The sequence below is a fragment of the Lucilia cuprina genome, chromosome 5 (assembly GCF_022045245.1).
Source record: "Lucilia cuprina isolate Lc7/37 chromosome 5, ASM2204524v1, whole genome shotgun sequence".
Classification (NCBI taxonomy): domain Eukaryota; kingdom Metazoa; phylum Arthropoda; class Insecta; order Diptera; family Calliphoridae; genus Lucilia; species Lucilia cuprina.
The window spans coordinates 21,256,669-21,273,212 of record NC_060953.1 but is presented as its reverse complement, the minus strand read 5'-3'; the positions used below and the strand labels follow the sequence as shown (position 1 = coordinate 21,273,212).

At 30.5% G+C, this 16,544-nt stretch overlaps 1 protein-coding gene across 2 annotated transcripts in view; it reads left to right on the top strand.

Moving 5' to 3' along the window:
- The window catches only part of LOC111683114 (IQ and AAA domain-containing protein 1-like), a 158,513-nt gene that overhangs the window by 132,597 nt on the left and 9,372 nt on the right, over positions 1-16,544 (top strand). Inside the window, exon 5 of one of the 2 annotated variants that reach the window (XM_046952887.1) lies at positions 12,175-12,438. The exons of the other annotated variant lie outside the window; for it this stretch is intronic. Within the exon in view, the coding sequence (XP_046808843.1) occupies positions 12,175-12,438 (264 nt within the window). The remainder of the gene's footprint in view (positions 1-12,174; positions 12,439-16,544) is intronic. 2 annotated transcript variants of the gene reach the window in all.

The window sequence follows — 16,544 nt, the reverse complement described above, 5'->3', positions numbered from 1 at the left end:
TTAGGTGCATATAGTAGTATATAGGCGAAACTAATTGTCAAGGACCTAAGTCCCCTGTCAAAAACCTAACTGGTGAGAATGTGTTAGTAGAAGCACAAAAATACGTTATTTTTTTGTGTTATTAATGGAATTTTATATGCTAGTTTATTATGTTTTGAAAAAGATATTTTATCTTAAAACATATTATAAAAACGTATTTTTGTAATTCTTTCTGCACTTAGTTCTCACAAGTTTGTTTTATTCTCTCAGAGCTCGTATGTGTGAAGAGAATAATTTTTTTGAAAACCGCTTCAGTTTCGCCTATATGTACTACTATATGGTTAGGTGTATAAAAATATCCTCAAGAACTTTTGCGCTCATATACCGTGCTGTAAATATCAATCAATTGAAAATATTTACATGTTAATGTAAATAATCCGATAATGTTGTAAATAGGCTTGTATATCAAGAATTAACATAGTAGCGGGTATTACATTTGTTTAGGAGTTAATTTTGTTGATTCATCTGCGTTGTATGCTACAGAATCACTTGACTTGGAGGCAAATTTTATGAAATCTCTTCTGTTCGCTTTTGTTTAGACTCTATATGCAGTTCCATTTATGTTTGAAACTGTTTTCTTATAAAATTGCTAATAACATTCTGAATTAGCCCCATTTTTTTGCAAATTCCTGTGATTTTGGACTGCTTCCAAAACGCTTAAATTTTGCCATTGTATTTTTTAGTTAATGGCACACCGCAACCTATTTGTTAAAAAATATTTTGTCTATATTCACAGACACTATAATATGAATGGATTTTACTCATTGCCAGCAGTAAACTGATTTTATTATGATTGAAAACAAAGTATAACAAGTAGTCCGACTCTTTGAAAGCAGTACCTAAATCTAAGCATGTATTAGTGAAAAAGTACCTATCTCTAAATATGTGTTAGTAACAAATATGTATTTGTATTGGTGCATTCTAAACATACAGAGTTTTATAAAAAAAGTTACAATTTTAAATTTGTTCGAATTTTCAATACCAAAAATTGAAACTCTGTTTGTAAATTAAAATTCAACAACAACAAAAATGAAATGTCATTAAGTAGAAAAAAATATTTTTTTCTAGTTTGAGAAAATTAAACAAAATTTTGTATGAAAAGTGAAATAAAATTATTTTAAAAAATTATAGATTTTGTGTGCACAACCGTTATTTCGCGTAAAGTCCTTAAAAGTGGCCAAAAAAGTAAGTTAAACATTTGGGTGTTTTGACAAGTTTAAATTTCTCACAGGAGAGTCGAATTCACACAACACTCGTTGATGTGAGAGAGTAATATCCTGTATATGAGAGTCGGACTACTTGTTATACTTTGATTGAAAATTTTAAAAATTGTTATTATTTAAAATTTTAATATGACTAAATAGTCCATTAGTTTTTGTAAAACATTAATTTGAATGTAAACAAAACCTATATAAGTGAGCGGGAGTGTATTTATATGTATTTTATGATGCTAATATTGGTATCAAATGGAAGCTGGTAATCTGTACATTGTATCTATCTACGTATCTATATTATTTACCGGCCTCACTTAGAAAAAAACGAAAAAGAAATTAAATTTAAAAATGTTTCATTTTCGACACAAAAACTTTTTACTTACTACTTTTTTGTAAAAAGTTTTCTTTAAGATTTCCAATTCTTTCTTGATTTAAAATGAATTATATTATCATTTCAATTTAATATTAATGGCAACTTTTTAATATAAATTTGGAATTCCATCTTTTGAAATTGGCTGTCTTTTAAACTTTAAAGTCCTTTAAAGAGCTGATTATGAAAAACTGAGTACACTTAGTTTATACTAATGGTCCACAGCACTGAACGATAAGAAGTGAAACGATGTCATTTTTATACCCACCATATAAAAAGATGAGAGGGTGGGTAAATTAATTTTGTCATTCCGCTTGTAACACATCGAAGAGCAGCTTTAACAGTCATAACTTGATTAAAAATACGAATAAAGCTATGAAATTCAACATAAGTAAGTTTCTTGTGATCCAAAATGAGGATCGATTCATAATTGACCCTATCCCCCATATAAGGTTCCCTTTTACGCTTATTGCTGGCTTAAAAATACTAGTATAAAGATGAAATTCGACATAAGTTTCATACGAGTTAAAACTATCTAAAAAATTTTATGAGGATCGGTCCATGATTGACCCTACTCCCCATATAACCCTCCTTCAGAAAATGACTGCAACGCTCATTAATGGCTTAAAATTACGTAGCGATGAAATTCGACCCATAATTGACCCTATCCCCCTTTATAAGGTTCCCTTCAGAAAATTACTTTAACGCTTATAGATTAAATTCGACATAAGTAAGTTTCATTCGAGTCAAACGAGGTTTGATGGTGGGTATATAAGATTCGGCATAGCCGAATATAACACTCTTACTTGTTTACAACAATAACGTTACGCTCTTCTCACAGACGAGTTCTGTGTAACTCCAACACATATGTAAGAATCTTACTTCTCTCCAAAATTCAAAACTTTGTTGCGAAAATATCCCAAAATATTCCCTATTAAGAAATTTTTGGTATCGAAAAATCGGTAAACGATTTCACATAGCCCATACAATTGTACCACCCCTCCCCCCGGAATGCTACGACATATCGCATAACTCAGTTTTTTATCTCCGAAATTAAATTCTGAATTATGGCGGACATAGGACCATAATTAGCCCAATCTTCCCTATAACTGGCTTCAAAATAATTATATGGCGATAAAATTCGACATAAACAAGTTTTGTAGGACCACAAATATCTGTATGAAATTTTGTGGAGATCGGTATATATTTGACCCCACACCCATATAGTCCCCTGTTAAAAAATACTATACTTCTAATTACTGGCTTCAAATTAATTATTATATTTGACATGAATATGATTTGTATGAATCTAAATACCCTACCCCCCATAAAAGATACCCATCAAAAATTACTTTAGCGATCAGTTCGAGTACAACAACGAACTTCGACATAAACATGATATGTAAGAATCAAAATCTTTCTACGCAATTTTAAAAGCAATCGGACCATAATTGGCCACAAAAATCGACACAAAGAAGTATTATATGACCCCAAATATTCCTACTTAATTTTGTGGGGATCGGTCCATATTTTACTATACCGATAAAATTCGAGATAAACTAGATTTGTATCAGTTAAAACTTTTCTTCCAAATTATACGAGGATCAGTATAAGAGGCTCTAACTCGCATTTAAGATTCCTTAAAAAAATCACTTAAACGCTGGCTTAATGCGAATATAGTGATGAAATTCCACATAAATACGATTTTCATACAAAAACCGTTTTACAAGATTTAACGATGATTGGTTCATAATTGATACTACCCCCAAATAAGGTTCTCTCCAGAAATTAGAGAAAATATTGTAAAGACAGATGAGGATAGGTCCAAGCATATAACTCCTCTAATAAAAATTCAGTTTAGTAAATGTTAAACCTTTATTATTGCACCTCATTAAATATTACCGTGATGTTCATATCAGTATCGATATATAAAAATAAAATAATCATAAATATCAAAGTTTATTTATATGGCAATGATTTGACGGTGGGTATATAAGAATATACTTGTTCGTTTTTCAAAAAGAATGTTATGTGTTTTCTATAAATTTGAACCTAGTGACTTCATGTCATATTTGTGTTTTAGTGAAACAACATAAGGAATCAATTCAAATTATTTCACAGTTAGGGCTCTTTTGACTTCTTGTTTAAAAATTAATTTTCCTTTTGATATGACATTTATAAACACAGTGAAAAACAGGGACTTTCATTAAAGCTGAACGGTGGGGTTGTTTTCGGTCTCTAGCTGATCTGCGAATTGGCGCTAGCGTATTTCTTTCGCTGTTTTGGTCACTATGAACTGACAAGGGAATGTTTATTTCGGTTCGTGGCAAATAACATCAAATGGTAATTCCATATCAGCTTCTTCAAGACGCAATTGCTTTGGTCGCAATCGTATTTGATTTGCATTATATCTGGTTAATTAATTTTCTTATTTGTTCTTTAACTGAACCTGTTGATCATCTAATTTTGTCGTTGTGATAAACCTTTACATCAACGGTGTCTAAGAATAGTAATTGACGATGCTTTGCTTTATGGTACTCGTTGAATTGTTTATTTTGGATTTGTTGGCGTTGTCATACTCGTTGCTGTCTTGAACTTTTGGCTTAAGCAAGTCTAGTGGCGTCTTTATTTTCCATTATAGCATTATCTCTGCTGGAGACTTTTTCATAGATGAGTTGAGATTTGGCGTACTACGGTACGTAGATTGGAAGAAGAGATCTTTTCAACGTATCAGCAAACCTTTCAGCCTGCCCATTTGACTGCGGTTAGTATGGTTCGAATGTGGTCGAACAGCACCATTGTGCTGAATCGAATTGGGAACCGTTGTCCGAAAGTACAGTTTGTAGGATACCAAATTTAGCGAACACGGTTTCTAACAATTGAATAGTTTTTCTTGCTGTTATTGAGGTTGTTGCAAGAATTTCTGGCGATTTTTAATAAGCGTCTATAACTACAAGACTACAGTTTTTTAACAAATCCTCAATTTGCATATCCATACCTGGCCAGAAACATATGGTCTTGCAATTGCATTCCTAGATGCCCTTTTATGAAGCTGCTGCAAGATACGGGTTTTGTATTTGTGTGGTATGACAATGTAATTTGTAACAGATTGAATGCAAACAAAACTAATTCATTCAGAATGAATTTAACATTCTGTAGGAATAAATTCATTAGAGAATTCGTTCAACTACATCTTTAAAATATAACTGAATTTCAAAAAAAGAATTAGAGAATGAATTCTTTTAGAGCTTTGCTCTCGACCCACCTTATTGAATATTTCTGAATTAAAAATGGCGCTGAAAAATTGTGCCTAGCCTACAATTCAAAAGTATTAATTTTTTAAGTTTTGACTCTATAAAGTATACAGCACGCCATCATCAAAAAATATAGGGGGGGGGGTATACACATCAAAATATTGGTCGTAGACCCATTAAAGTATTTATATTAAATCCTTATTAAATTCTAAGACGAAATAGCCATGTCTGTCCTTCTGTCTGTTGAATAGGGTACACACGGGAGAAGCTAGATAATTGCTAAAATTATCCAAAATAAAATTTTCCAAATTTTATGAGGATCGCACAGTGGGGCAGAATGGAAATTTTTTGGAAATAAATCTGGCATTTCTAAACGGCTGATCCGATCGGGATAAAATTTGGCGCGAGCGTAGCCAAGGAGTATTCGAGTTTAAGTTTTGAAGACGAACCCCGCAGATGCCCCAGGGACGGAGCTGTGGCGGCTCAAAGTAGGGTACCTACGACATGTCAAATTTTTAAACTCGTGCCATTTTTTGGTTTTTCACATGCTTGAAACATGCTTGAACATATAACTTATCTCTTATAATATCCGAGTTATAGGCATTTAAAAATTTAGTGATACAAAATTTACCATACCTTGGTCCGCCTTTTTTTGAATACCGGGCGTAATTTTGGACCAAATGGACCCAAATGGACTTCTTGTTAGTTAGACAACAAAATTTCCAATAATATACAAAAAAATTTCAGATCAATATCATTTACAGATCCAAAAATATACGTTTTTTAATTTAAAAATTCAAAAAATTTTAGATTTTTGCCGTTTTTTTGCCCAAAATGTGTCTTAACTCTTTTATTAATAAAATAAAATTTTCTTTAAGAACATATAACAATTTTATAGTTTTCTAAAAGGTATCTTTACGCAGAACGCTTTGGCGTAAAAAACTTGTCCTATTTTTTGAAAATGTTGCCACTGCGTTTTTCCAAATATGACCTATTTTTTATCAAAACTTCAACTTTGGGCAACATGTTCTAAAATCCCAAAGCTGGGATCAGAAAACTGAAAGCAGTTTTGGAAACCTCAATATGTTTTCTATTTACTCCAAAAGTATTTTTCCAGCCCTATGGGCAAAAATGTAAAAAATCCCATTTTTGGGATTTTCATTCCTATTTTTGGGAATTGCGGGATGCCCTTTGACCTTTTCAATTTTTTTTTTCATTTTCTTATTTGAAATGACAAATTTAATAAGCGTTGAAGATTTCATTAAGTTTTCTTCATAAATAAAGATTTTGTCATATATTACATATTTGTTAAATTTCTAAAATTATGATTTATATCAAAATTTTAATAGGGTCGCAGATAGCTACAACAATTTAGTCCATATTTATCCCTTAATATCCTTTTTTAGTTAGATATGGAAATTCTCGACCCTTTACAAAAAATTTCAAGCCAATATCTCAATTACATTCTAAAATATGTTCATTTAAACCTGTATCCTTTAATTTCATATTTAAGTATTAAATATGACAGAACATGTTTAAATCTTATATTTACCTATTTTCTATTTGTTTGCTTATCCTTATAATTGAAATATACAGGTAATGATAATTTTGATTCATTCACTAATAAGAAATATCAATGACTGAATTACAGGTTATAGTAATATAGTCCTAAATGTTAAGTTCGTAATTTTTTACTTTGGAATACCTGTATCGGAAATGACAAGAATTGGTATATAAGTAAACTTCTCAGATTTTAAGTACCATATTTAATAAATCTACAATGAAGATTACATTAAAGTACGAAGAGTTGTGTTCCGTTTTATGGAGTGTATCTTCAAAAGGGCCAGAAAGAATTGAAGACATTTCAAATTATATAAAAACTACATATAGTAGAAAAGTAGACAAAACAGGCATATTAAAAATTGAAAACTTTTTAAAACTTTTTGATGTAAAAAGTAAGCCTGTGGATGGAAATCAAAAGAAATTTCGATTACAATTTTGTAGTTGGATAGAAACTACTACGGAAATCTCAACTTACAACACATCAGCAGGAGCGCCTTGCAAGTCATACGAAGACTTATGTTTAAGGTCAAAAAAAAAGAGGGTCACACAAAAACTTTTTTCAATCTCAAATGAGGAAATTGCTGATACATTTAACGAAATGCTGAAAAAGGAAAACCAACCTATGGATGACGTACATATTGCAACTATTCTTCCTATTGCATCACCAAAACCACTTAAGCGAATTGTGGAAAGTATACCAACTCCAACATCACAATCAAATTTTGCTGAAGAGGAAGCAATAGCGCTTATGTTGGAACTGGGTCTCAGTCGAAATAAGTACCAAATATTAAGGAAAGCTCTGCATGAAAAAGGACACAATATATTACCATCATACAAGGCGATCCAGGAAAAAACAAACTATCCTACCATCACCTATTGATGCTTCCACATCATTAACAGCATCAAGAATTGTGTCAGATTGTTGTCTTAATGTGTTGATGTTGTCTTAATGTGTAAGTGGGGATGTGACGGTTTATCAGCACTTCCAGAATACAAACAAGCTTGTGGAAGTCGGACATTAGCAGACTACAAAAGTGTATTTATGTCATCATTAGTGCCATTACGAATTCGTTCATATTCCCTTAATCCATCATCGTCAAGCATCGGAAATTCATTTGAAGATATATGGATCAATACAACTCCGGGTTCAAAAAATTTTTGTAGACCTATTGGATTTGAATATATAAAGGAGTCAAAGAAAACAACAAAAGATTTAGTGGAATATTTAAAAGATAAAATAAATGCACTGGAGCCCATTTGCATAAAAATAAAGGAATTCTCTATTAACGTATCATATCAGCTAAGCTTAACAATGATTGATGGAAAGGTCAGCAATGCCATAACAGAAACTTCTTCCTTCTGGAGATGCTCAATATGTAATAAGAAAAAGTCGCAATTCTCAAATATAAACAAAAGCAGAAGTATTAATGAAGAAGTCCTGTCTTTCGGAATTTCACCACTTCATGCCAGAATACGATTTTTGGATTACTTTTTACACATAGCATACGACCTCAAATATAGAAGTGTGCCAGAGAATCTTACTAAATCAACAAAAAATAATGAAGAATTGAAAGAACTGAGAGCTGCGGAAAAAAGCAGAATCCAAGAAGAATTTAAAGTTCAGATGGGATTAAACATCGACAAACCACTTCCAAGTTGCGGTAGTACAAATTACGGTAATACGGCGAGAAGGTTTTTTCGTGATTTTGAAATTACTTCAAAAATAACTGGAATCGACAAGGAGTTGCTTCGAAGAGTTAACACTATTTTAATGGCACTGAATAGTAAACATAAAATTAATGGAAATCGATTTGGGGAATATACATCTGAAATTTCTAAATTACTTGTATCTCTGTATCCATGGAGGGAACTAACACCAACAGTACACAAAGTATTGTGTCATGGTCAAATAATAATTAAATCGAATATTCTTCCACTTGGAGAGTTAACAGAAGAAGCCCAGGAAGCGAGGAATTGAGATTTTAAGCATGTTCAACTTTTCAGCTTAAGAAAATGCTCCAGGCAATCACAGAATGAAGATATTTTTAATAGTTTACTTCTATCTTCTGATCCTGTTCTTTCAGTGGGGTGGAGTGGGGTGATTTAGGTGTTGTTGTGCGTGGCTCATAATAAATTTTTTTATTGTATATACAATGTTATAGTCTTTAATAAAATAATTAACTAAATAATTTTTAAAAATTGTCCAAATATTTTATTCAACACAAAATGTATGTTCTGTCATACTTAATACTAAAATATGAAAAAGATGAAATTAAAGGACACAGGTTTAAATGAACATATTTTTGAATGTAATTGAGATATTGGCTTGAAATTTTTTGTAAAGGGTCGAGAATTTCCATATCTAACTAAAAAAATATATTAAGGGATAATTATGAACTAAATTGTTGTAGCTATCTGCGACCCTATTAAAATTTTGATATAAATCATAGTTTTAGAAATTTAACAAATATGTAATATATGACAAAATCTTTATTTATGAACAAAACTCAATGAAATCTTCAACGCTTGTTAAATTTGTCATTTCAAATAAGAAAATGCAAAAAAAAATTAAAAAGGTCAAAGGGCATCCCGCAATTCCTAAAAATAGGAATGAAAATCCCAAAAATGGGATTTTTTACATTTTCGCCCATAGGGTCCACATTTCTTTCAGGGCTGGGAAAATACTTTTGGAGTAAATAGAAAACATATTGAGGTTTCCAAAACTGCTTTCAGTTTTCTGATCCCAGCTTTGGGATTTTAGAACATGTTGCCCAAAGTTGAAGTTTTGATAAAAAATAGGTCATATTTGGAAGAACGCAGTGGCAACATTTTCAAAAAATAGTACAAGTTTTTTACGCCAAAGCGTTCTGCGTAAAGATACCTTTTAGAAAACTATAAAATTGTTATATGTTCTTAAAGAAAATTTTATTTTATTAATAAAAGAGTTAAGACACATTTTGGGCAAAAAAAACGGCAAAAATCTAAAATTTTTTGAATTTTCAAATTAAAAAACGTATATTTTTTGATCTGTAAATGATATTGATCTGAAAATTTTTGTATATTATTGTAAATTTTGTTGTCTAACTAACAAGAAAAAATTGAGTCCATTTGGTCCAAAATTACGCCCGGTATTCAAAAAAAGGCGGAAAAAGGTATGGTAAATTTTGTATCACTAAATTTTTAAATGCCTATAACTCGGATATTATAAGAGATAGGTAGTATGTCCAAGCATGTTTTTTCAAGATCTCTTTCAGAAAATATAAAAATATTTGTTTTTGGGTGAAATCTTTGTATTTGGGTGAAAAAAATGGCACTAGTTTAAAAATTTGACATGTCGTAGGAACCCTACTTTGAGCCGCCACAGCTCCGTCCCTGGGGCATCTGCGGGGTTCATCTTCAAAACTTAAACTCGAATACTCCTTGGCTACGCTCACGCCAAATTTTATCCCGATCGGATCAGCCGTTTAGAAATGCCAGATTTATTTCCAAAAAATTTCCATTCTGCCCCACTGTGGATCGCTCCAAATTTAACCCTACCCCCATATAAGGTCCAATTCAGACAATTACTTAAACGCTTATTATTGGCTTAAAGATACGAGTTTAGGGTATGAAATATGATATATGTTAGTTTCTTACGAGCAAAACCGCTCTACCAAATTATATGTGGATAGGTCTATAATTGACCCTACCCCCTATTATATGTGGATAGGTCTATAATTGACTCTACCCCCTATAAGGCTTCCGTCAAAGAATTATTCTAACGCTCATTGCTAGCTTAGAGTAGGAACTGTAAAATAGTTGAAAAACTCGAAAAAAGTCAAAAAATAGTAGGAAAAAAGTCGAAAGAAGTCAAAAAGTCGAAAAAATCGATAAGTCGGAAAAAGTCGAAAATTCGAAAAAAGTCGAAAAGTGGAAAAAAGTCAAAAAGTCAAAAACTCAAAAATTGTAGAAACAAGTCAAAAATAGTCAAAAATTTTAAAAAAGTGGAAAAAAATCAAAAACTTTCGAAAAGTCGAAAAAATTGAAAAGTCTACTATTTATAAAATCCTTATAGTCGAAAAGTCGACTTTTAATTAAATGAAAAAAGTCGAAAAATCGACTTTTCATAAAAAGTCGAAAAGTTGACTTTTCGTTTCAACTATAGAACCCTAACCCAAACCCTCTCTACTGACTTTTATGCGAATCGACATATGATTAATATAATACCCTCTTCAAAAAATGACTAACGTTCAGTACTGGCTTAAAAATATAAGCGATAAAATTCGACATACATAAGTTTTATATGAGTTAAAATCTCTTTACCAAATTTATCGAGGATCGAACCATAATTGTCCCTAGCCGAATATAACACTTTCACTTGTTTAAGACTATTAAATTTTTGAAAATCAAACTTTTTAGTTTTTGTATACGACCACTTTTTTGCCAAAACTAAAAATGTGTCTAAAAATATTTTTGTGGGGTTTTCGGTCTATTTAGCTTAAAATTTAAGTTTTTATATAAATTTAAAATATGGAGTAATGCTATACGCACAATTGGGGAGAACGACGAATATTTGGGTGTAGAGTAACCATTTTCCTTTTAAGTTTTAAATATTCATACAATTTTCTAGTTTATTTTTAATAAAATATTTTTGGTCTAGCGTAGGCTGGACCGATGTAATTTTTAACAAGTATGAATGTATAGTCGGGCTTAGCCGACCATACCATACCGACACCAGTCAGTATGTTAAAAATGGGGATTATTTAAAAAATAAATTTGATTTGTTTTATAACTTTATTTAGGAATATTTTTACTTTTTTTTTGCAAAAAAGGGATTTTTTTACAAGAGGGCTCAAAGGGGAGTAGGGCAAAATATGGCCCTATCCTTAAAAATGTTGGTATGGGGAGTTAAGTCTACTTCAGAGTTTATTTATGTAGAATTTAAAAGTGTTATTAGTGTTTGTAAATGAATTTTGATCTTTAAGTCATTTTCTGAAGAGAGGTTTAATGGGGGCTAGGGTCAAATGAAGCCCGATCATTACAAAAATCGGTAATGTCATTTAAAGTTCTATAAAATTAAGTTTTGTCGGCTTTTGTTGACATAACAGATCCGTCCGTACGTCTGGCTGTCATGTAACCCTTGTTTGAAAGGTTTTCTGAGCTCATAATTGTGTCAAATATACCTGTATATCGATAAAAAGCGACACAACTAAATTTATATAAAACTTGATGTTGTTGCCAAATTTTATAAAGATCGGGCTTCATTTGACCCTAGCTTCCTTACAAAGTCCCCTTCAGAAAATTTATTGAATGTCCAAAATTAACTTATAAACACAAATTTAGCACAAATAAATATTATATAATGAATTCACAAAACTTTATCGGGCTTGGTCCATATTTGCCCCTAGCCCCCATATAAAGCCTCTTGTAGAAAATTAGATTTTCATCCATAAATTACTCAAATGTATAGGAACAATGAATTAAGTATTATAAAGAATTAATCACATTTAATATTAATAACTGGTGTAGGGAATCATATGGTCGGTCATGTCCGACTATACTTTCATACTTGTTTTAAATTGTAGTTTTATTTCTTAAATAAAATAAACAATAGTAATATTTTTTTAGTACTTACACAAAGTACGGGAACAGAAAATCAATTTTTATGATTTTTTTATTTTGGAAATCATCTCAAAACAAATTAATTACAGATTGAGTCGGGTACAATTGTTTTACATATATATGTTATTTTCAGAATCGAATATGAGCTACTCAAAAAAGCTTGGTGTGCTGATAACAAAAAGAAATATAAATCGTCAATGGCAAAAAAAGCAAAAAACACAAAAGATAACAAAATCAAGACATCTAATGATTTGACAGCCAATCGTACAAATGAGTCTTTATACGAAGAGTTGAAAAAGTTAGAAATAATTGAAAACTATCCAAAAAAATATTTTGAGAGTTTTTTAGGAGACTTTAACATGATGGCGGATGATACAAGAAATGATAATCACATTGTGTAAGTTCTATATTTTTATACCACATAATTATTCCCTTCACCTTTGTGAGATAGGTATAAAGTACTGCTCAAAAATGAAGCGCACTTTCTGTTATATACCATTAAAAAACTTAAGATAAAAATTTTCGGTATTTTAAGCATATAATCCAGTCTATTAAAACAATATTGAAATTTATTTGATGGCAAAATAACTGTGTTAGAAAATATTTTACCGAAACAAGTCCTAGTATTTTTCTAATTGTTATAAGAAGATAACAGGCCAAGAGAAAGAATGCTAAGACACACATGTGCTAACCGAAACACCGTACGTTTTAAAATTCCTTTAAATACTAATTTTGTTTTCGTTTCATGGAAATTTTATTTTCCGAAAATGGGAGCAAGTTTTTTAAGGTTGTATAGTGAAATTTAATAAAACATTTTATAATTTGTATCATAAGTTAGATTGTAAGTTATTTCTAGCACTACAAGACATATTTCAGCAAAAATAACCAAAGACAACTGCCTTTGAGCAGTACTTTATATGTATAAGTTTGACATTCAGTTTTTAATACATATATAAAACACATATTATTTTCCGACCTTCCTTAGCCCATGTCCGTCAGTTTGTTGTTAAAATTTTTTTGAAAATCGTTATATAAAAAGAATTTATATAATGATTTATTTGCAAAATTATTCAAAAATTTATATCAGATAGAGGTTTTTTACAACTTTCAGATAGAGAGTTTTTCATAAAAATATAAATTTTTTATTTGATTTAATATCAATAAATATTATATTTTATGCAATTTAATAAAGTAAGAAAAACCAAATTGTTGAAAAGCAGCAGATTATGAGGTTTTGGTCCAAAATCAATGTTATACGATATGTTAATACAATATGTAACATAATGAGCAATATCTAGAAAACTATTAAACCGATTTCAAATATTTTTGCATGTCCAAATTAGTAAAAACACTTATTTTGCAAAAGAAAATTATCCAAAATAACAGAGTTTGAAGCAATTTTTTGGATAAGATATTGAGTTTTGTATTCAGAATTTTTCTTTTTTACCGATATACCTAGTAAGTAAAATTGTTTCTACAGCACCTTCCTAGCTCGAACACAAGTGTATCAAAAAACATGTATCTACAAATTCATTCATACGTAAAAGGCTATTCCAATCATCGCTATATCATGATCCTAATTTTAAGCAACAAATTTTGCTTAAAATTAATCTAAACATTGAAAAAACGTTGATCCAAAAAATATTTTTCGATAAATGAAATTTTTTTTGTTGATTAAATTACAGCAGACTTGATTTTTTATATTTTAATTTTCTGTTTTCATATACAATGTTAATCACAGGTATATTAAGATGTAATGCAAAAAAAAAAAAAAATTATTAAAAATTTAAACTTTTTATCCAGATTTTATATACAAGTAAATCAAATCATAAGTAACACGAAGTAAAGCACACAACATTGGTTACAATTCCGAGTTCTCTGAAAATTTTCTGTGGGGTATGAATACATTAAATATGTGTATAACTAATACAAAAAGCTTTTCCAAAAATTTTTTGTGAAATTTTTGGAAAACAAATTAATTCAAAGTACTATAAATAATAAAATAGTTATTTAAACACAGTGCTTTCTAGATACACCACTCATCTGAACAACCGTCTTGAGCTGAACATCGGATATATGGTTTTTAATAGGTAACCACTACAAAACTGGTCTATATCAAGTATAGCCATCGTAGTTCCAGCTTTTGCAAGCTATCAGCAATATTATTTCAAGTTATATATCATGTCATTTTAACCAAATAAGAGAATTATCAACTCGCCATCTTATTAAATTGGTTGACTGCCGGTATAGATTCTGATATATCCATATCTGATAGTATCCATTTATTGTTCTTTTTATACCCTACACCACTTTAGTGGTGTAGGGTATAAAGAGTGCTACTCCCCACTAGTTGAGATTTCCGTAGTAGTTTCCATCCAACTACAAAATTTTATCGATATTTCTTTGATTTCCATCCACAGACTTACTTTTTACATCAAAAAGTTTTCAATTTTTGATATGCCTGTTTTGTCTACTTTTCTACTATATGTAGTTTTTATATAATTTGAAATGTCTTCAATTCTTTCTGGCCCTTTTGAAGATACACTCCATAAAACGGAACACAACTCTTCGTACTTTAATGTAATCTTCATTGTAGATTTATTAAATATGGTACTTAAAATCTGAGAAGTATACCAATTCTTGTCATTTCCGATACAGGTATTCCAAAGTAAAAAATTACGAACTGTCTACCTATTAACATTTAGGACTATTTACTATAACCTGTAATTCAGTCATTGATATTTCTTTTTAGTGAATGAATCGATATTATCATTACCTGTATTTTTTACCTACATGATCATAAAAGAAACAGAACGAAATGATCTGTCAAAAAAATTTAGGTAAAGAATAGTTATAAATTTCTGAAAATTTAAGCATAATAGGACCTTTCAATTATAAGGATAAGCAAACAAATAGAAAATAGGTAAATATAAGATTTAAACATGTTCTGTCATATTTAATACTAAAATATGAAAAAGATGAAATTAAAGGACACAGGTTTAAATGAACATATTTTTGAATGTAATTGAGATATTGGCTTGAAATTTTTTGTAAAGGGTCGAGAATTTCCATATCTAACTGAAACAAGTAGGAAAGTATAGTCGGGCATGGCCGACCATATAATACCCTACACCATGAGTATATTTTTTAAATTTTTACTTTTTATAAAATTTTTATTTTTTATAAAAAAATTTTTATGTTGAATAATACCAATAATTCCAAAATATTTAAGCAATTTATTGATAAAAAACTAAAATTTTTAAATGAGGCTTTATATAGGTCAAATATGGGCCGATCCTCGGTTAATTTGGGAAAAGGATATATTTCTAAATAACAGTTAGTTTTGTTGAGTTTCATTGCGATACAAATGGTTACAAATCAATTTTAGACGTTTAAGTCATTTTTTGAAGGGGGGTTTGTATGGGGGCTAGGGTCAAATATAGGCCGATCATTACGAAAATCTGCAGCGTCATTTATACTTATATAAAACTTATTTGTGCCAATTTTTAAAGAGATAGCAGAATATTTGACGTAATTATGGCATAAAAAATCGGGAGCACAAACGTATAATACCCTCCCCACTATAGTGGTGTAGGGTATAAAAACTTCTTTAAATTATTGAATAATTTTTATACCCTACACCACTATAGTGGGGAGGGTATTATACGTTTGTGCTGATGTTTGTAACATACAAAAATATTGGTCCAATACCCACCTTAAAGTATACCGATCGATTCAGAATCATTTTCTGAGTCTATTAAGACATGTCCGCCCGTCCGTCCGGCTGGCTGGCTGTCCATGTAAACCTTGTGCGCAAGGTACAGGCCACAATTTTCAAGATAATTTGATGAAATTTGTGACCAAGCATGTTTTTTGGTACAGGGACAAAGCCTATTGAAAATGGTTGAAATCGGTCCATTATTTCACCTAGCCCCCATACAACCGTACCTCCCAATTATGCCATTATTACGTCAAATATTTATATTATCTCTCTAAAAATTGGCATAAATAAGTTTTACATAAGTATTTATGACACTGCAGATTTTCGTAAGGATCGGCCATTAGTTGACCCTAGCCCCCATACAAACCCCCCTTCAAAAAATGTCTTAAACGTCTAAAATTGACTTGTAACCATTTGTATCGTAATGAAACTCAACAAAACTAACTGTTATTTAAAAATATATCCTTTTCCCAAATTTACCGCCTAATTGTGGCCTACTTTAAAAACTAAAAAAGCTATATAAATCCAAATTTAAAAATGCTGAACTTTTACATGTGTATCAACTTCATAAAAATAGAGAACGGCATGACATATTATCAATAGTACAAGGATCAATTGTGGACTGATCTAAATAAAATTGGACAGAAGGATGTTACAGCTTATAAAACTTGTTTATGTTGATATTTATGTTTATGCTGATATTTATCACTCAGTTAAATCCTTTTTCTTAAGGATCCATATATAGGGGATAGGGTGAATTATGGACCAATAGTAATAAACTT